Genomic DNA, 22,446 nt, shown 5'->3' with positions numbered 1-22,446 from the left:
TTGTTGCATTACTAAAGCAACATCAATGATCCCTCACTGCTAACCAAATGAGCAATGTGTATACTGTATGTCTGTGGTGTGTGTAATAGACACTGATTATCAGAACACAGCAACATTTTAAAGAGGAAACGCCAAACTGTCGGAGTTGGTCTTCAGGTTAAACTGTGGTTAATTAGAGGAATGTGCAAATAGCATGGCGACAGATGAGCTGGAAATAGCTATTGGTAATAGCTTTAGGTGATGCTTTCTGTTTCAGAGCCTCAGGTCAGTTTTGCTGTGGTCTGCTTAAATGGGTTCTCTTTTTCCTCTTTCACCATGACACACTAAAGTGCACTGTTTTGAATGTTCACACTTTTCATGAACTAGTTCAAAGTGTAAACGTTCATAGTTCACAACACCATTTTCCAAGTTCCAAGTTCAGTTCATTTTTTATTTATTGATTTAACTGACAATTTTATCCAAAGCAACTTTCAAATGAGGACTCGCATGCAAGCTACACTATACATTGCAAAAGGATAACAGGGTAACTATTCATATTACAAACACCAGACCACATAATTGCTTTTACAAACATCAGACAACATATCTACATTTACAAACACCAGAAAAAATAACCACTTTTATAAACACCAGACAGCATAGGTTGAGATTAAAATGGAAGGAAATGATATATAGTTACAGTATCATAGGTGTGAGTGTCATGTATATGACAATATAAATGGTTTCTCTAAATAAGCAACACCAAGATAAAGGTTATTGTAAAGGTAATTGTTGTAAATACATTGTAATTGTAAATAAAGTCAGTACTTAAACAATAGCAAAATATCTCCCCGGCCCATGAATGTAAATCTCTAGCAGTCAGACAACAAAGTCATGTCAAGGAAAGATCAGACACACACACACACACACACACACACACACACACACACACACACACACACACGCACACAAGCACACACACACACACACACACACACACACACACACACACACACACACACACACACACACATATGCACACGCACACACACACACACACACACACACACATATGCACACGCACACACACACACACACACACACACACACACACACACACACACACACACACACACACACACACACTCACACTCACAGATGCTTATGCACACTCACATATGAAACCACACCTCTATCTATCTCTGTATTACTTGTTCCTCTTCACTCTCGATGGTCACCAGATCAGCTCCCATGGCTTGGCAGACTTCTCGCATCTCCTCTTGAGAAATCCGAGTCTGAGGCTAGTCATGGAGACACTTGCTCCTCCATCCTGAGGGACATAATTTCCCTGTAGGTAATAAACACAGATTGCAGTGAAATATATTTTATTGAAACACTGTACTGCAAAATAAATCATTTAATTCATTTGTTAAAGGGAAACACTAAAAACAACCTAGGGTCAACATTGCATACCCAATGACATTTTACATGCTATAATCTAAAAATAGACCCTAGGTTGCTGTTAGTCCAACTTTTCTGAAATCTTGTTTTGAAGTCTCTGATGATACACGATGGTACGTTTCTAGTCCCTTTCTCAAGACATGTTTGACTTACTCTGTAACTGGTTATTGCTGTTGGTTAAGTCTCTGTGCTTAGCTTGTAGGCGAGTCTTTTCCCGGGTCGAGGTACTATATTTATTCATTAATTCCTCTTTTTCTCGCATTAAAGTGTTGTAATTCCTCAGTAGCTTGTCGTTCTCCATGGTTAAGGCAGTGGAATTCTTCAGTAACTTATTGTTCTCCTTGGTCAAGACAATGGAATTGTTCAGTAACTGGTCTATGTCCTGGGTTAAGTAGCTGGAATGGCTCAGTAACTTTTCTCCTCCCTGGCTTATTTCCTTGGTGTATTTAACACGCAGTCCTGTGATGAACATCAGCAGTAGAACCCCCATCACTCCCAGAGCTGCAGTAGAATACTGGGAGCGCCTGCTCATCTGTGCTGCACCTGCAGGGCAAAAGACAGATGACAGTTTTTTACCGAAACAATAAACAACTATTTTATGCTTTGATTTTGTCCTTAGGTTTCTTTTTATTTGCTTTGCAGCTTTTCGTAGACTAAGAATCTGATATAGCGTTATGTAAATAACATTGGAACATTGTTTTTAAAGCAAGCTGTACAAATATACAAACATTAACATTTTTTTTTGTGGAGATCCTCATTTGAGTCAGGCATCACATTTGAATCAGGCATCATATCAAAATAATTCACTACTTACTAGCAGTGTTGGGGAGTAACGCATTACATGTAATTGAGTTACGTAATTTAATTACAAAATAAATGTAACAGTAATATATTACAGTTACTGTAGAAAAAATTGTAATTCAATTACAGGTACTTTTGAATTTTTTCAAAATTACAATTTGAATTACATCTCAATATTGTCAGCAAAACTTTGCAAAGAATATTGTATGTAAAAAGAACTGTTTCCCTCCTCAGCCATAGTTTGATACGGGACCTTCTGATAGGCTCTATCACGTCTACAGCGCCATCAGCGTAGGCCTACATGCCTGCCTGTAAATGTGTTATGATTATCATTATATTATCCTCACAAAAAATGTGATGCTAATTCATGTATTGAATGCCCTTGCTGCCTTGTGCGCTTGTACAGAACTGCTCGGCAGCCTGTAGCTAGACCAAGGCCGAAATCTTCGCATGGATTTGGGGACTATAGATCATTCAAAAATCGGAAAAGTAATCAAAAAGTAATCAAAAGTAATTAGTTACGTTACTCAGAAAAAGTAATTCAAATAGTTACACTACTATTACATTTTAAACAGAGTAACTTGTAACTGTAACACATTACATTTCTAAAGTAACCTTCCCAACACTGCTTACTAGTAGTACAATCAACACATTTTCTTTTTAAACTGTAAATTATTGTTAACTGTGCTGAAAACCAGTTTTGTCTAAATGACATTACATGTTATGCATAACTAATAACTAATAATCTTTAGTATGATGATGATGACATTGATCCTGAAATAAGCCTATTTACTGTACCAGAGCTTTGTTTTGTGGCTGGCGTCTGAAGGCTCTTGCAGCCTCTCGTGCTAATGTCGTTACCAGTCTTCTCGTACATTTGGAAACTTTTAAGATGTGTCACTCACACACACAACACAAACACACACTAATGCACATATATCCCCACCATTTACTTACTCGGATAGTCTCTTTTGTCTCTCTTGTTCCTCTTACTTGTTCTTCTTCTGTGCGCGTGCACCACAGAAAGTGGGTGTTGTTTTTGTACATGACAGATGCACAGGCCCCGTGTGAAACTAGAAGATGATTTTTATAAACCTGTTGACCATCAAGCAGAAACTTTTGTCCTGCTTCTCAGCATAGAAAATTATTTTACTGTTGTGGGTCGTATCACTTAATCACGCTAAAGAGGGACCTGCCACAGTAAGGTCCAGTTGAAGATGTGTCAGATGGTGTTCAGTTCTGTTAAACCTCACTGCTTTAACCTCAGAGTAGCTTACTAACGGACACATACAGTATGACTTGAACCGACACAGATAAGAGCTCTCAACATGACATTTTTTCATTTTTGGTCTTCAGCTTTTAATAGTTACCTTTTTAATGTGGCTCATTAGACAGGTGCATTCGACATACAGTACGTGCACACACACACACACACACACACGTCGCGCACACATGCACGCGCGCACACACACACACACACACACACACGTATACCCTACCCCCACGTATACCCTACCCCCCATACATGCAGTTTTTTGAGTGAGTTCTCACTCAAGTGTTAGACCACTTCTGTCTTTAGCAGTGTGTGTTATATCTTGCACATTGAAATGGGGAAGTGAGTTCCCAATGCGGCTGATTCAGCTGTTTTTCACCTCAACAACAAAACGAAACAACACGCTTTAACCAGAAAACAGACCAAACTTTATCTGACCTTTGCAAATATGAAGATCCATCCAGCCACATCCACAACCCATTTCTCTGCAGCCCAATCCAACCCTGTCTTAATATTGTGTACTTTTCAGGCCTTTCTTGCTAAACTTCTGTACGATGTAGTCATTCTGTTCTGGGACATTAATGCTAAGTTACATTTAATTGTCAGCTAAGAGACTTTAGAATTTATGTTTCATTTAGGCAATATCTACAGTATCAATCAATTGAAAATGAGTGAATTACATTTAACCTCAGCTAGTACAATAGAGACATGATAGTAGTCCAGTAGTTGCAAGCTGGTGTTTACAACATGCTCTGATGACAAGGATACATGATACATACATGAAGAATGATACATATATGTACATAAAGTTGTGATAATTGTGCAGAAGTCTGAGTAAACCAGAGATAGCAATATGCGCCAAAATAGCAATACGATGTGCAATGGAGGAAGCAATTTGAATATTGTAGCTAACCGCAGTAGCTAACAGCAAAGAGGAGTGGTCTTACAGTATATTTTATCATATTATCATGATAACAACAGTTACTCTAGGTCCGGTCAAGCTATTTATTAACTTCTGATTCGATGAGAGGCATTCTATGAGTCATCACGAGTGGCGATATCCCAGCATGACGCCACTCAAGACTTTGTATTGTTATAATTTCTCAGCATATTGCATTGAACCAACACAAATGTTCCAATCAGGGAGAGAGCAATTATTGTATAACGTCACCTTGGAATGAGAAAAACACAAGTAGGTGGCTCACAGATAGCTTGTTAATGAGCTCAGACATCTTTTTTTTGGTTACAAAACCTGGGTTTTAGATTTAATAGTGATTTGTTTCTCGTTAAGTATTACAAAATATACACTCTTAAAATGACTGTGTTGGCGTTGGCAACAACTCACTATGTTCTCTCTATCTGAACACAGAGAGAAAAAAAACAACACAAGTTGTGTTATTTTCAACACCTATTGTGTAACAAATAACAAAAGCAATGTGTTTGAAACAACACAAACTGTGTTGTCATATCATTGACATTATATTAGAGTGGAGCTGGCAAAAGATCACTGAGAACTGATTGTGTAGACATGAGTTAAACAGCGTCAAATTAGCAGTATGTCTTAAGCAATTATTGTGCTGATTTCTTTCGTTTTTTGGGATGGAAGGGTTAAAAATGGCAAATAAGTCGTATTTCATTATTACATATACAATCTTTGTGTATTCTCAATTGCATTTGGACAGTATGTTAATGTAGCCTAGTCATTGTAACTGTATAGATAATATTAATAGAAAGACTTGATACAACCTAAATAGAACACACATCAGTGGTATTCAGTCAAGATAGTTACCAAATATTTTTAACACAGCAAAGTTGTTTGTGCTGTTGAATAATGTAAATTTTGATCGTAACGTCTATCCCACCATTTTGTGCCTTCGCAAAAAATTGCTCATCACACTATCTAAAGTCTGCATGTTTGTCTGATCAACACCTATAATCAAGAGACAGGAACTTTGTAAAGAGGAACCCGCTACAGTGAGGTCTATGAGCCTGTTCACACTATCACACTCATGCGTCTTGGGCAAATCTGATTGCAAGTGATCAGCCAAGACACATTTTGTTCACACCAGTATTCTAATTCTGAGAAGTTAGTTGTGCTTAAAGGCATCAACTGAGGAGACACCACTAGCTCACACAAGGACAGCACACTTGAGTTTGCAATTTTCAATTAACAAATGTTTGTAATGATGTACACAGAGGGATATTAATTCATTTTGAATTTACATTCATTATTATACAATACAGTGGAATGTGGGACAGTAATTTCTTCCTGAATTAGTAAGCTGATTTTTCACAAATGGCGTAAAACCTAGTGGAGCATGGGTAGTCTTGCCAGGTGTGGCTGGTCATAGCACAATTCTCTGTGTCACTGTTGGGCTGTCCAGGTTCCCAGAACGTGGGCCTGGAATTGAAATGGAAAGGAGATTTTCAATGCAGCATCAGCAAAGCTTTCTGCTATTAGTCAAGTGCTTTAACTGATAGTCCTACAATGCTGTTGAAGCCATATTAGAACCATTGCTGATGAATATCTAACTCACCCTGTGGAGAGTTGTCTGCCATTCACCCAGGTCCAGCTCATCCCACTTCTTTGCAGTCCAATCCAAACCCATTTCCCCAGTCCAACAATGTAATCCTGTAGTAATCAGAGAACAAAGTAAGGTCCAGTAAAGATCAGGTATTAAGACTGGTATTTCTCACACACACACACACACACACACACACACACACACACACACACACACACACACACACACACACACACACACACACACACTCAAGCATACAGTACATGTAACCACGTGTCCATCTTTCTCAATATTACTTGTTCCTCTTTACTCTCGATGGTCACCAGATCTGCTCCCATGGCTTGGCAGACTTGTCTAGCCTCAGACCAGGGTTTTGGAATAGACGAGAGGAGATAACACTTGCTGTAGACATTCCATCCGCTGGGGCATGATACCTCTGTGGATACACAGTTTGCAATGTGACATATTTTATTTTTATTTATCAAAGTACTGTATAAAATAACTATACGGTATACTGAAATAAATAATTTAGTCGATCTGAAAAACAATTAACGAGTACTAAAACAGTAGAAAATATCAGTTCTTCTCACTCCGATCTGAGTTCTTGGTCTGGTCTATAACAGCCTGTAGCTGGTCTCTCTCAGTCTTCAACTGGTCTCTTTCAGTCTTTAACTGGTCTCTTTCAGTCTTCAACTGGTCTCGTTCAGTCTTTAACTGGTCTCTTTCTGTGGTGTATTTGACACTCAGGCCGGTGGTCAGGAGTGCCAGTAAAACACATATCACACCCAAAACCACAGTGACCCATCGGAGCCAGACACTTTTCTGTACTGGAAATACTAGATGATAGACACAGAGTTACTACAATGCACAGAAGCACACACATTTTGAACATTTTATAAATTCTCAGTACCATATTTTCTGAACCATAAGTCACAGTTTGGCTGGTCTTGCGACTTACTGTACAGTCAGGTGTGGCTTTGTATACAGTTGCAAATGACAAATATTTTATCATTACCACTGTAAAAGAATGCTTTTCAAATATACAGCACAGCGGTCACAATTGTAGTAGAATTTAATCAAGATAGTTACCGGACGTCCTGTATGTGATAGGCTTTTCTGGGTTTCTGCTGGATCTCATGTTGACATATTCATTCGTCCCCTCAGCTGTGCTGGTTGGTTTGGAAATATCAGCATCCATGACAATGTCCTCATAAATTCCCTCTTCATCTATCCTGTTCTCAGCAGTTTGTTGCATTGCTGAAGCTCCGTCAGAGATCTCCCACTGCTAACCAAATGAGCAGTGTGTGTACATGTCTGTGGTGTGTGTTTACCAATAATCAAGAGACAGCAGCTTTGTAAAGAGGAACCTGCTACAGTGAGGTCAGTGTGTGATGGTTCCTTACTGCTGTAGTTAACCTCAGTAGCATACTGAGGGACAAATATGTGACATTTGCTGCATCCAGACTCAAGAAAGAGCTCTTGAGATGATAATATTCCTGTTCTACGGGCTTACCTTGTGGTGGAGAGGCATGTTTTTTTGTTTCTCTTTACTTTAACACAAACAATGATGATGAAGCGCCAGTGGCTTCTTCAGACAGTACAGTTACTTTTACAATCACAAGAGGATGAAAGGAAAGGAAGGAAATGGAAGGAAATGGTATACCATATAGTTCCAGTATCAGGTGTAACGTATATGACAACATAAACATTTTCTTTCTAATAAGCAATAACAGAAGATAACGTTAATTGTGTGTGCCATAGCCAGTGCCTAAATAATAATGACATTAACAAATGTTATGTAATAATGCATTACACAGAGGGCCATTAGTTTATTTGAAATCAACATTCATTATTATACAATACAGTGAAATGTGGAACAGTAATATGTAATATTTCTTCCTGATTTAGTAAGCTGATTTTTCACAAATGGAGTGAAACCTAGTGTGGCATGGATAGTCTTGCCAGGTGTGGCTGGTCATAACACAATTCTCTGTGTTGGTGTTGGGCTGTCCAGGCTCCCAGAATGTGGTCCTGTTATAGAAATGGAAAGGAATTTTCAATGCAGCATCAGCAAAGCTTTCTGCTGTTAGTGTTGTTGGAGCCATATTATAATCATTGCTGATGAATATCTAACTGACCATGAGTAGATTGATCTACCATTCACCCAAGTCCAGCTTGATCCACTTCTGTATAGTCCAATCCAAACCCATGTCCCCAGCCAAACAATGTAGTTCTGTAGTAGTTAGACAACAAAGCAAGTAAAGATCAGGGACATGTAAACACACACACACACACACACACACACACACACACACGCATACTGTACACACACACACACACACAAACACCCATATATATATATATATATATATATATATATATATATATATACTGTATATATATATAAAATTATTAAGTAATAGATATATAAAATTATTAAGTAATATATAGGGACATATATATATATATATATATATATATATATATATATTTATGCCTCTATCTATTACTTGTTCCTCTGCACTCTGGATGGTCACCAGATCTGCTCCTCTGGCTCGGCAGAATTGTCTAGCGTCGGACCAGGTATTCTTAGAATTGGACTCCAAATAACACTTCAACCTCCGTCCTCCAGAACATGATATACCTATAGGTAACATACACAATTTGCAGTGCAAATTATTTTAGTGAAACACTTAAAAATAAATAATTTAGGTAATCTTTTAAAGGGAAACTCTGGTCTAACAACAATCTCGGGTCTATTTGTGATAATGTGTGAATTTTCATTTTGGAACTAAGCATCAATCAATCAATCATTAATCAATCAATACAGTTTTGAGTATGTAGTGAATTCACTACTTAGTACCCTGTACTTAGTGACATAGTGAATATGCCCCCTATGGCCAGCACTATGTGATGTATACTGTACTTGCAGATGCACATTCTGGCCTTACTCACAAAGCTACTCCAATTAAAGTTGTTAACATACCCAACGGCATGCTGACACTTGTTATTATCTAAAACTAGACCCTTGGTGGTTGGTAGACCAATTTATCCCTATAAGTCAGATATCTTGTTTTGAAGTCTCTGATGATAAGTTTCTGGTCCCTCTCTCAAGACAGGTTTGACTTACTGTTCTGTAACTGGTTATTGCTGTTGGTTAAGGCTCTGCATTTCGTTTCTAGTTGATTGTTTTCTTGGGTTAAGGCGTTATATTTGATCAGTAATTCCTCTTTTTCTTGCATTAAAGTGCTGTAATTCATCAGTAGCTTGTTGTTTTCCATGATTAAGGCAGTGTAATTCTTCAGTAACTTGTTCAGTTGCTCATCTCTTCTCTGGCTTATTTCCTTGGTGTATTTTACACACAGTCCTGTGATGAACATCAGTAGTAGAACCCCCATCACCCCCAGACCTGCAGTAGAACACTGGGAGCGCCTGCTCATCTGTACTGCACCTGCAGGGCAAAAGACAGATGGCAGTTGCCAACAAAATGATAACTATTATGATAGTTAACATATAACAATAATGATTGTATTTGTTTTCAGAAACCACAAAAAAATTAAACCAGGAAAATCAATGCATAGAAGAAATATGGAAAGATCATTTATCATCTGTAGAACATCTAAGTTCTGTTCTGTCATTTTTGTTTGGGTTCTCATTTGAAGAGTTACTGTACTTGTAGAATCTTCCTGGAACCACAGAGTTACTGAAGCATGATTTTAGGAACCCATCATTTGTTTTATTCTCTCCTCTGGTTTAGACTATTGCCAGCAAACGCGAGAGTCAGACATTGCGTCAGAATAAATCCACTTCTTTAAGTATAATCTACAAATGTACTTTTAAACTGTAAATTATTGTGAACTGTGCTGAAAGCTAAATTATGTTTTGTCTAAATGACAGTCCATTTTGCATAGCTAATAATCTTGAGTATGATCACATTGATCCTGAAATAAGCTTATTTACCAGAGCTTTGTGTTGTGGCTGGCATCTGAAGGGTCTTGCAGGCTCTCGTGCTAATTTCGTTACCGATCTCCTCATCCATTTTGGCGACTTTGAAGATGTGTCACGCACACACACACAAACACACACACTAATACATGTATAGCCCCACCTCTCTCTCTCAAATTTGGTCTTCTTGTTTTTCTTGTTCCTCTTTTATGTGCATGTTGGGTGTTGTTTTTTTGTATGACAGTTGCACAGGCTCCATGTGGAACTACAAGATGATTTTTATAAACCTGTTGACCATCAAACAGAAACCTTTATTGTGGTTCTCAGCATAGAAAATTATTTTACTTGGGGTCTTATGACTTCATTATGTTAATCAGAGGTTAACCACGCCGTATGACTAACTGGGTTGTTGATGGTGTTTGCAAGATTTTGTTTTACAAGTAGTCTAAGTTATACGACATATTGTGCATATTCCTTAACATCGTATCGTATGAAATATTGACTGATTGTTGCAACGCAACCCAAGGCCCAAGGCCCAAGCGGAAAAAAAGTGAGGCATCTAAAAATGTGAGTTGCTCAAAGTTAAAAATAGTTCAGCTTTTGAGGTTGCAAGTTTCCCCCCCAACAACAGCCTGTTGCTTACCTGCCTGCCTTAGCTATGTCAGGGAGAAAGCAATATAACTGAATTTAAGTTTTGAACAATTCAAGAAATGATTTATTACATACAAAACATTTCTCATGGAACATAACCCCCCCCCTCAAGCCCATCCTACTGAAAAATCCCCATACAGGTTTGGTAGGTACAGTAGCCTAGTATGTCTATTGTGTGAACCCATACAACTTAAATATACTGTAGTTACTTTTGAATAGAACTACATTGAGGTGTGATTGGGACACAACTTGGGAAATACTGAATTAAATCATAAACAAATGACAGAACAAGTCAGACAAATCAAAAGACAAATCAAGTCAGATGTTTTTTTCACAAATGAAGCCATATCTTAAGGAACATGTTTCAACATGCCAGTTGTTCAAGCCGCTGGATGGAAGTAGAAGAGCACAAGTCCCAGAAGGGTTAATGAACTGTTCATCACCCCAGAAACTGAAATACCAACAAAATTACGTCATATAGTTGCATTCCATAAAATAGTAATTATCATTGTAATCTTTTTAACCTTTAGCAGCTTTTAGCTAAGTTACAGATTATACAGTATGTGACCTATAGTAGTGTATTATGTATCGAAGGATATTTGTCTGATTGATGTTATTTTAGTATTGCTGACATATGACAATAATATTTGGAGTGACTGTAATATAACTAATTCATCTTAGCAACCAAATTAGTATGAAACAAGACATAATAACATTGAAACAGATAAAAGTCTATCTGACCTTGTGGAAAGTGAAGTTTTGTCCACCCATATCCAATGGCCATTAACATTTTTCTCCAGCCCAATCCAACCCAATGTGTCTTGTTTTGTAAGGAAGGCCTGAGGTGTATATCAGAGAACTGCATGAAGCAACTCAACAAACACATCATCAAGCGCTCTCTCTCCCACACACACACACACACACTCACACTCACTCACACTCACACTCACACACACACACACACACGCACACAGTCTCAGTCTCCCTGTCTCTCTCTCTTACTTGTTCTTCTCTGCTGTTGATGATCACCAGGTCTGCGCCCATGCCTTCACATGTTCTTCTAGCGTTAGACCAGGTTTGTTGCGCAGACCCAAAGTGGTAACATTTACAGTTGAAATGTAACCAATTATTGGGGCAGAGTGGCTCTGGTTGGACAGCAGATCATTTGGAATACAATTCAGTAAAATGTTCAACCAAATATTATATTAGTTACAAAATGGCTAAATTTTTCAAGAGATCCAAAATATTTTACCGTAAGTCATCTTTGCGATCTGGCTCTGCAGCTGGTTGTTGGTGGCTAATAGCTGGTCCCTCTCTCTTCTCAGATTGGAGTGCTGGTCTTGCTCTGCCTTTAACTGGTATTGCTCAGTCTTCAACTGGTCTCTCTCAGTCTTTAGCTGGTCTCTCTCAGTCTTTAACTGGTCTCTCTCAGTCTTTAACTCATCTTGCTTGGTCTGTAACTGGTCTCTCTCAGTCTTCAACTGGTCACTCTCAGTCTCTAGCTGGTCTCTCACAGTCTTTAATTGGTCTTGCTCGGTCTTTAACTGGTCTAATTCGGTTTTTAATAGCTCCCGTTCAGTCATAAACTGGTCTGGCTCAGTTTTTAACTGGTCTCTCTTCTCAGTCTTCAACTGGTGTCTTTCAGTCTTTAGCTGGTCTGTTTCGTTATTCAACGGGTCTCTTTCAGTCTTTAACTGGTCTCTCTCTGTCTTCAACTGGTCTCTTTCTGTCTTCAACTGGTCTCTTTCAGTCTTTAGCTGGTCTGTTTCATTATTTAACTGGTCTCTTTCAGTCTTTAACTGGTCTCTTTCAATCTTTAACTCACCTTGCTCTGTCTTTAACTGGTCTATTTCGGTTTTTAATAGGTCTCGTTCAGTCATAATCTTGTCTGGCTCAGCCTTTAACTGGTTTCGCTCGGTCTTCAACTGGTCTCTTTCAGTCTTTAGCTGGTCTCTTTCTGTCTTTAACTGGTCTCTTTCGGAGGTGTATTTCATACACAGGCCCACAGTCAGGAGCAGCAGTAAAACACATAGCACACCCAAAGCCACAGTGACCCATTGAGGCCAGATGCTTTTCTGCACTGGAAAGACCAGATAATAGACACAGAGTACAGCAGAGACCATTTACATTTGTTTTTATAGTGTGTCTTGAGTAATCTGATCAGTCTGTGTAGTTGTAAAGAAAAGTGTAAACAATCAAGACTCATTGTGAGGGATTGTACGGTATAAATGCTAATGCATTCAAATGTGTCCTGGAGAACGGAAGTTCTAATGAATGCAACATTTGCAATAGTGGGAACACAATTCTCAATAAACCTTCTAAGTAAGTTCATAATATCATGTACATCTGCTTATAGGCCTACTCAATTTCAATTGCATTTTTACAATATGGTCATGTTGTCATACTGTTGAAACAAGCTAAATAGAACACACACCATACTACTATTCAGTCAAGATAGTTAACTTACCAGACACTCTGGATGAAATAGGCTTTTGTTCGCTCTTGAAGGATCTCATGTAAACATATTCATTTGTCCCTTTATCTGTGGAAGCTGATTTGAAGTTAGCCAAGTCAATAGTATGATAGATATTTTCTTGATCCATTCTCTCCTCAGCACTGCGTATCATGACTTGTGTGCGTGTGTGTGTGTGTGTGTGTGTGTGTGTGTGTGTGTGTGTGTGTGTGTGTGTGTGTGTGTGTGCGTGTTTGTTTGTGTGTCTAAATATCAAGTTCATAATATCATGTACAATCTCTGCATATACTCAATTTCAGTAGCATTTTTACAATATGGTCATGTTGTCATAAAGTTGAAACAAGCTACATAGAACACACACCAATACTACTATTCAGTCAAGATAGTTAACTTACCAGACACTCTGGATGAAATTGGCTTTTGTTGGCTCTCATGTAAGGATCTCATGTAAACATAATCATTCCCTTTATCTGTGGAAGCTGATTTGAAGTTAGCCAAGTCAATAGTATGATAGATATTTTCTTGATACATTTTTTCCTCAGCACTGCGTATCATGACTTGAACCTGCTACAGTGAGGCCCTTATTGAAGATGGTGTCAGATGGTGTTCAGTTCTGTTAAACCTCACTGCTTGAGTTAACTTGTGGGGAGCAAAGGAACAAATATAATGCATTTCTTGTAAGCAGACACAGGAAATATTTATTCATAGCTACCTTGTGGTATAACCCCCCTCCCACTCCTTATACACTTACATTATGCTTCTATTAATACTATACATCTACGACGTAAGAAGGTTGCTCATAGCTCATAGCCCCTGTTGCTGTCAGTGCTACTGCTGCTGTCTTTCATTTCCTATCTCTCACTAGAGGATGATCTGTATGATGTGATGTGAGTTTAATGTTTAAAAGAGCTTTGCACTCTTAAAACAATTGTGTCTATCTGGACATAGAGATGTGTTAAAGAATAACAAGTTGTGTTGTTTTCTGTTGTCTGTTGTCCCTATCTGGACACAGTTGTGTTAAAAAGATAAATAAAAAACCCCACAGCATATTCATTTTAAGAGTGTAGGACATAGGAGTGACACCTTAAGATTCAGTCACCCAATGTGGACAAATGATGTGCACTGAGTGTGCTTGTGTTCCATAAATATTCATAAATATTCACACATGTTAGATTGCACCAATGCAAGCCATCAGACTCATATGCACACTCGCACACTTTCACACATTCACACATGTTAGCACTAGCAGCACATTTTCCACACAGTTACTATGAGATGATATGAGAGTGATCTTCCATAATCATTCTCTCTCTCTCTCTCTCTCTCTCTCTCTCTCTCTCTCTCTCTCTCTCTCTCTCTCTCTCTCTCTGTCTCTCTCTCTCTCACACACACACACACACACACACACACACACACACACACACACACACACACACACACACACACACACACACCACACACACACACACCTTAGCAGCACACTCTTCACACAATTGCTATGGGATAATATGAGAGTGATCTCTAATAAGCACCCTTTTCCTAGGAGCACACACACACACACACACACACACACACACACACACACACACACACACACACACACACACACAGAGAGAGACCACTCATTCTCCTCCTCCCTCATCGGCCTCCTCTCAGCTCTCTCCTATTCCATCAACGTAAAGAAAAGGGGTGGTGGGAGAAAATATTGGATTTTTATTAGAGAAGCACGAGGAATCGCTCACTCTCCATGGCCTGCCTGTCGGTGTGCTGAGGCGGGGAGTAGGGCGGGATAGAGAGAGAGTGAGGGAGAGAGAAACAGAGTAAAGAGCTGAAGAGAGGGAGAGAGAGAATTGGGGGCATAGATGAGAAAGAAAGAGAGAGAGACAGAGATAGAGTAAAAAGAGTAAAGAGTTTGAGAGTGGGAGAGAGAGTAGGGGGTTGAGAGAGAGAGAGAGAGAGAGAGAGAGAGAGAGAGAGAGAGAGAGAGAGAGAGAGAGAGAGAGAGGTGAGTGTGGTGTTCATCCATCATGGGCAGTGGTGATTCATATGTGAAGATGGCTCCTGGGTACAGTGGTCCTGCTCTGGACTCTAGACTGCCCGCCTTCCTGTCTACCACATCCAGACACCTGTCATGGGAGCTGTCTGTCAGTGCTCCCTCTCTCCCTCTTACAATACACACACACACACACACACACACACACACACACACACACACACACACACACACACACACACACACACACACACACACACACACACACACACACACACACACACACACAGGTACATATTCTCTCTCAAACACACACACCCTTGCCTCTCTCTGTCATTGTACCATTGCCCTTTCTTTCTTTCTTTCTCTCTCTTTCTCTCTCTCTCTCCCTCTTTCTTTCTCTTTCTGTCTCTCTGTCATGATCCCTCTCTCAGCAGAAGTGAACACTCATTCATCTTAAATAGAAAGCCACAGAGCTTCCACAACACAGTAATTGACTCGTATTAGCCAACCCATCCCCAAAATATGCATGGCTTTCAGCACAGGGGTGAGCAAGACTGGCTCTCAGGGAAAGGCTGAACAATCTGGGGTAACATGGCCACTGCACTGGTCATGTAAGAGGAGACCTCTGAAGCCCCTTTCCTTCCTCCTCTCCTCTTCTATCCTCTTATCCTCTTCCCCTCCTCTCCTCCTCCTCTCCTCTCCTCTCCTCCTCTCTTCCCCTCTCCTCTCCTCCTCCTCTCTTCCCCTCTCCTCTCCTCTCCTCTCCTCTTCTCTCATGCAAAATGTCACTGGCTAATCATGGATGGGTTTATGGATCTCTTACTTGCATAAGCATTTTTTTCCCTCCCTGAGGAGCTGCGTGTGTGTGTGTGTGTGTGTGTGTGAGAGAGAGAGAGAGAGAGAGAGAGAGAGAGAGAATGTGTGTGTGAGTGTGAGTGTGCGTGTGTGATCGCAGTGGACAAGGGAGCGCACTAATGTTCATTTACGTAAGCAAATCCCCTTTGTGTGAGCCCCCCCCCCCCTCCCTCCTCTCAACAAATCAAATTTGCTCATTAAGAATCTATTAACTAAGTGGTTTTTACTATGTAGTAGCGCCTAGCATACCTTATGGCTCCACTCCCCACATGGGATGCCATCATTCACAGTAATGCTTTAAAAGGGCGCCAGGAAAAGATTTTTTCCCATCGGAGGGGGTGGGGGCATAACTGGAGAGTGCTGTAATGTATCCTGATTGGTGTGATGTGACAAACCAACACAGAAAGGGCCTATGCAGCAGATAGCCGCCCATGGCCCATGGAGATGAGTGTGCTAGCGGTGGGGTCTTGGGAGAGGTCAGGATGATAACAATATGGGGGGTGGAGAGGGACATAAGGTGCCTCTCATGCAGCGTTTATACGTCCTCCCTCGCTCCTCGGGCCTCGATCCTCACTGATCTACATAAAGAATGATGAGGGGGAAACAATGGGATAGTCTATCCAGTGTTAGTTATAGATCAGTGGGAACGCCCCTCGAGGATCGAGCATCGAGGATCGAGGAGGCATGTTGAGAGGCACCCATAGTGAGTGGGATTGTTGCATGGCTGTGCGCTGGTCTGCTGACCTTGTTATCCTCAGCAGAGCTGTTGTTGAATAGCTCGGTGACCCACATCGTGAGCGTGTGGTGTGTCCTCCATCTCACGGTTTAGGGATATATTCTGTGTTGGGGCTTATTCTTGTCTCATTGCAATTGGTCTGTTGGAATGCTGTGTTGCGGTGCTTAATGCCTCAAGGGTAGGCAATTCATGCCCATTCCAATAAAACAATAAGATACACCGAAAATAGGCCGTTCTGTGGTTTCATCAATCCGACAGCCCCCTCTCTCCTCTGCCCACTACAAGATTCTCAGATTCAGCCCCAAGATTACAGATGTCGAGCCGTGAGCCACAATTTTCACAATTGCAGACAGTTTGCGCTACCCAACAATTCCGCCATTGTTGTTCTGTTGACACGGATCAGCAATTTGCCGTGTTTGTTTCGCACGGCACCGTCCGACAGTCAGGCTGCCTGCCTTTGACCCACATTATAATGACCTGTGCGCTTTGTTATTCTGCGTTTCAGATCTCAGGAAGACGTTCGACCAGGAGCCTCTCGGGAAGGAAGTCTCTTTGGAACAGGAAGTGCTTCTCCAATGCCGCCCGCCCGAAGGCATACCTGCTGCTGAGGTAAGGTCAAGAGAGATCAAAAGGTCAAAACAAAAAGTCAAACATCTATCCCTCAAACCCCTCCCGATGTTAACAACTTTACTGCTACGATAGAACCACAGGCTCCTTTTAAAGAGCTCATTACAGGCGGTGATGTGGTGCAACAGGCTACAGCCTCCATTTCATGTACGGGTCCAAGTGCCCTCAGGGACCCAGGTTCAAATACGACCTGCGGTCATTTCTCGACCCCACCCCATCTCTCTCTCTCTCTCTCTCTCTCTCTCTCTCTCTCTCTCTCTCTCTCTCTCTCTCTCTCTCTCTCTCTCTCTCTCTCTCCCCCCCCCCACTTACTTTCTGTCAAACTTCACTGTCCTATCTGAATAAAAGCAGGAGGCCTAAAAAATATACTTAAAAAAAAGAGCTCATTACAGCGGGGTTACTGTGCTGCGGCTCAAGGGAAATCTGGAAACTGGACTCTGCAGGACGCCGACGGCTTTGCTGGGGCAGACATTTTTTTCCCTCTCTCTCTCCTCTTACCCTACATGTAGCTGAGTAGGGAGAGGAGTGATTGAGAAATGGATTGGACACGGACCGAAGCTCCGCGCCCAAGTCCCGGCGTTCGGGAGCTTATGAAACGCCACGCCGTCTCCGTGTGTTAGTTTGTTCCTCTCTCTCTTTTTTTTACTAAAATGGCCGCTCCCAACGCAGTGAGAATACATATGCGTGTGCATCAGCATAATGACAAAAGGAAAGTGAGGCAAAGTGGAGAGCGTTGGTCCAGCACGACACGGCATGCTGGCAGTCCATGTGTGTGTGCGTGTGTGTTTGTGTGTGTCCAGTGACAATTTGCGGAAATCCTGAAATTATACATCCTGCGGGGGAAGCTTAGGAGAGTCACGCTGGTCTGTTTCAATGCAAAAAGCTTCAGGGACAGATGTTTTGGTGTGGGATAGGTGTGTGTGTGTGTGTGTGTTTGTGTGCGTGTGTTTGTGTGCATGTGCGTGTGTGTTTGTGAATAGCCGTAGAATATGAATGAGGCATTCAGATTATTCTGCAGTTGTTGTGCACAGTTGCCGAGAGCTATATTATAACACGTGACACACATTTGGCACTCTTCAAACGACCTCTTGGTTGTGTTTTTAAAATATGTTTTGGCATCAGGAGCATCTGCCCAGGAATCGGAAATGATCATGTTTCCCTTGAAAGCCCAGCTGTGATGAAGTCGATGCCTGTCGAGAGAGATTGGGCCCCCTTAGTTTGGCACAAATTACTCTGCAGTTGACATGATGGAGGTCTGTGTGTGTGTATTTGTGTGTGTGTGTGTGTGTGTGTGTGTGTGTGTGTGTGTGTGTGTGTGTGTGTGTGTGTGTGTGTGCGCGAGCACACATGCGTTCTAGCCGCGTGCAGTTGTTGGTAGTTGTGTGCATGTGAGTTGTTTGCTGTGTGTGGAGCCTTATGTTCTTGTGTTGTGTAGATTTTTTGTGTGTTTTTGTAGATTTAGGTGTGTGTGTAGATGTAGGTGTGTGTGTGTGTGTGTGTAGATGTAGGTGTGTGTTTGTGTGTGTGTGTGTGTGTGTGTGTGTGTGTGACTGTGTTATTTGCTTCTGGGTAATTGGGTGCATTTACTCCGTCGAGCCGTGTGTTCAGCGCAGAGTGTGTAGCTTGGATCTCAAGTTTCCCTGGACTCCGTTCAAAGGCTTACAACTGACCCGGAAAAAAGGCGAGTTAAGTGACTGGAACCTAAAGGCCTTTATTTCGAGTTAAAAAAATATGCTGACAGAACAAACGTAGGCGAATGGGGTGGAAGCCATTCTTCTCTGTTGTTAAGTCTGGGGAAGCCATTTTAGAGCAGAGGAAATAGAAGGCAGGCTTCAACAAGGCCAGAGTTCTGCCTCAGTGCTCGTCACAAATAAAGTACCAGCAAAGGCATTATTATTTTGTCGTAAAATTGTTACACAAGCTAGCTTGATATACTGGAGACTAGATTTAAACAGACTTGAAGCGATCGGCTAGATCTTCACGCTCTGCTTATTTAAACAGATGCGGACGGTGTCTGCTGCTGCTGAGGGGAAAGAAATAGCATTGCGGGTATTATGGAGACGAAGCCAGTGGCAGTGGTACAAATTTGGGGTGGGTTTGTCGTAACGAGAGCAGTAACAAGTTAGAAATGAAATGACATGCATCACGCGAGCAGCAATAAGGGCTGCTTCTCTCACACAGGCAGAGTAAATACGACCACCCTGGGGGCATAAGAGATAGGAGAGAGAGAGAGAGAGAGAGAGGTGAAGAGGGAGATAGATAGAAAGAAAGAGAGAGAGAGAGAGAGTGGTGAAGAGGGAAATGGATAGAAAAAGAGAGAGAGCGCAAGAGAGAGATGGAGAGAGAAGTGAAGAGAGAGATAGATGGAGAGAGTGAGAGAGAGAGAGAGAGAGGAGAGAGTGTAGGATGCAATGCCTGCCACTGTCATCCGTTATCCTCCTTCCTCTGTGCTCTCTCTCTCACTCTCTCCATCTCTCTCTCACTCTCTCCATCTCTCTCTCTCTCTGCACTCATTCCCGCTTTCTCGTTCTTGGCGCTTCCAAGACGACCACTCTCACCGCCACCTCCTCCTCTTTTCCGCCACCGTCGCCACAACACATCAAAGGCAAATTTGTTTTGCCGCAGCCTAAGTGCCGCCCGAGGGAGGTCGGTCGTAAGACCCCATGCCTTCTGGTCTGCTCAGGCGTCGCAGACAAGGCAAAAGTGGTCAGTGTTTGATTGGGCGGTTAGGGCTGAACACGTCGGCGTAGCGTCCAGAGAGAGAGACGTGTGTAAAGGGCGTGTGACAGGTAGCACTAGCGGTCAGATGTGTAGAAAAGAGGCTGCCTCTGGCTTATTAATAAAATATGTCATCTATGCGGATATGGAGAAGAGCTGACAGAAAGGGAACAGTACATGAGAGAGAGAGATTAAAAAGAGGGAGAGAAAGAGAGAAAGAAAGAAAGCTGGAAAGAAAGAAGGAAAGAAAGAAAGAAAGAAAGAAGGGGAAAGAAAACATGGAATTAAGGGCAGAGTAAAAGACAGAAAGGAGAGAAAGAGAAGAGAGAGTCCCAAAATAGACGAGTGCAGAAGAGAGATGCACACAGGCTCACACGTAGAAAGAGAAAATAGTCCACTTGAAGACATTTGTCTCCTTCAGGAAAATGATAGCACAGCTGCTGGAGACAGAGGAGGTCTGAACGAGTTGGAGCTCCCTTCTCTGCTCTTCCCTTCTCTTGTTCTATCTCTCTACTCTCTCTCTTTCTCTCTCTCTCTCCCTTCCTCTCTCTCTCTCGCTCTTTCTCTCTCTCTCTCTATCTCTGCCACAATTTCTCTTAGAGCAAACAGATGGGCCCTCTCTGAGGCCGAGGCTGCATATGCCTTCACCGGAAAACACTCCAATTGCCTGCAAAAGGAGGGAAAATGACTCCATCCTTCCCCCCAGAGGATGGGAAGGGGAGGCGAGGAGAGTTGGGCCTGGAGGAGGAGGAGGAGGAGGAGGAGGAGGAGGAGGAGGAGGAGGATGAGGAAGAGGAGGCCGTGGTGTCTGGGGAAGAGTGGTGCTTGGCCATGGGCTTTATCTGATGTCGTGGCTGTGCTTGGTCTGTTTTTTTTTTCTCCCCCTCTACCCGGCAACAGGGACACGATGTGATTGACATCAGAGTCCCATGTCGTCTCTCGGCAAGCCTCAGTGTGCCCTGTCGCCACGGTGATGTCCACTTCGTCATTCGTGTTGTCTTTGGTCCAGCTTTGTTTGTGGCAGATTACTGTAGAGGGACTGTTGCCAACTCTCCTGCAGAAATGCATTTTAGAGATGTTAGCTTCGCCTCAACCCAAAACCAGCCTCTATAACAAACACCCCCCCCCACACACACACACACACACACACCGACCTACTGAGCCAAAGGGGATTATCGACATTTTATCATAAATGAAAAAAAGCCATGAAAATGGGGAATGATCGTAATTACAAAGGGTGTAATCTGAGATTACAAAGGTACCTCGTATTGCACGAATGATTAGGATTATGTAACACAAAGGGGAGGGGGGATGAAAGTCACTTTCATGTAATCAGAAATGTGTAGTTTTATGATGAAAACACATTATTGTAATAGAATATTGCCTGAAATGCACATAGCCATCAGTCATCTGGATTTCACCGTGATTGTACATCAGCATGATAGTACTACAATAGTTATGGAGGTACAGCAATTTAGCGTGATGCGCTAATGCACCCAATAGATCCATTTCACCAAAGAGGCCGAACCAACGTGCAGAGTTTTGCTGACTGAAAATGGATCGGGCCATAAACACAAGCATTCTCTCTCGCCCACATACTTAGCAACCCCCATAAACAAACATGCCAGTTGGACCGGAGGTTTTGGTACCATGGGGCGCAGCACAGTTAGGGGAAATCGTAATCCTCCGTTCCGGTAAGTTCCGTCCGTCGCTCTCTGTCATTGGGGCCCTTTTGATCCCCCCCGAAAAAAGAAAGAAAGACGCCACGGAGTTTCCGCCCCGAAGTCGTGCAGATGCACTCGCCGCTTCCCACCCACTTATCTGATGTTACGCCGATTTCTGCCAGCTCTGCACACACTTGCACTAAGAAAACAAGCTGCAGACGTTTATCTTGGCTCCCGCTCTCCCTCCCTCTCTCTCTCCATCTCTCTCCCTCTCTCTCCCTCTCCATCTCTCTCCCTCTCTGTCCCTCTCTCTCCCCCACCCTCTCTCTCCCCCTCCCTCTCTCTCTCTCTCCCTCTCTCTCCCTCTCTCCATCTCTCTCCGTCTCCCTCCCTCTCCCTTCCTCCCTCCCTCTCTCTCTCCATCTCTCTCCCTTTCTCCATCTCTCTCCCTCTCTCTCCCTCTCTCCATCTCTCTCCCTCTCCGTCTCTCTCCCTCCCTCTCTCTCTCTCTCTCACTCGTCATTACCAATGCGGCTTTGGCCAGGAGTCTGAAAATACTAGCATGTGAGGTTTTTCGGGAATAGCGCAGCAGTTGGGTCACTTGCATGAATCATGGGCTGCGAACACATTAAGGTAATTCATCCAAGTCGGGGAGGATCGCGCAAACAAAACATATGCTTTCACTCCCATTCATTTCCAGCGCACTTCATCACGGCGGCGGGGAAAAAAATAATCCGGCGAG

The 22,446-nt window shown here is 42.1% G+C and overlaps 2 protein-coding genes across 2 annotated transcripts in view; one reads left to right on the top strand and one right to left on the bottom strand.

Annotated features, from left to right (window-relative positions):
* Positions 1–22,446, top strand: part of unc5cb (unc-5 netrin receptor Cb) — a gene marked incomplete in the record, with an annotated part of 206,583 nt that overhangs the window by 128,635 nt on the left and 55,502 nt on the right. Inside the window, 1 exon segment of the mRNA XM_062527646.1 lies at positions 17,201–17,304. Within this exon segment, the coding sequence (XP_062383630.1) occupies positions 17,201–17,304 (104 nt within the window).
* Positions 4,870–7,236, bottom strand: LOC134071696 (C-type lectin domain family 4 member A-like). Its single transcript, XM_062528522.1, has 6 exons — positions 7,129–7,236; positions 6,630–6,875; positions 6,336–6,475; positions 6,052–6,146; positions 5,823–5,915; positions 4,870–4,873 (listed from the first exon to the last, which is right to left on the bottom strand). The coding sequence occupies exons 1-6, from the start codon at positions 7,175–7,177 to the stop codon at positions 4,870–4,872; spliced, it is 627 nt and encodes a 208-aa protein (XP_062384506.1). The 5' UTR covers positions 7,178–7,236.

Source organism: Sardina pilchardus, chromosome 23, assembly GCF_963854185.1.
Source record: "Sardina pilchardus chromosome 23, fSarPil1.1, whole genome shotgun sequence".
Classification (NCBI taxonomy): Eukaryota; Metazoa; Chordata; class Actinopteri; order Clupeiformes; family Clupeidae; genus Sardina; species Sardina pilchardus.
Note: the sequence above shows the minus strand (reverse complement) of the source record. Positions and strands in the feature narration are given on the sequence as shown.

Excerpts from the sequence above, each read along its gene's own strand:
- LOC134071696 (XM_062528522.1), bottom strand. The coding sequence starts at position 7,177 with ATGAGATCCAGCAGAAACCCAGAAAAGCCTATCACATACAGGACGTCC. Across the intron at positions 6,876-7,128 it reads TATCACATACAGGACGTCCG|TATTTCCAGTACAGAAAAGT; the intron begins GTAACTATCTTG and ends TCTATCATCTAG. Across the intron at positions 5,916-6,051 it reads GGCAGACAACTCTCCACAGG|GCCCACGTTCTGGGAACCTG; the intron begins GTGAGTTAGATA and ends TTTCAATTCCAG.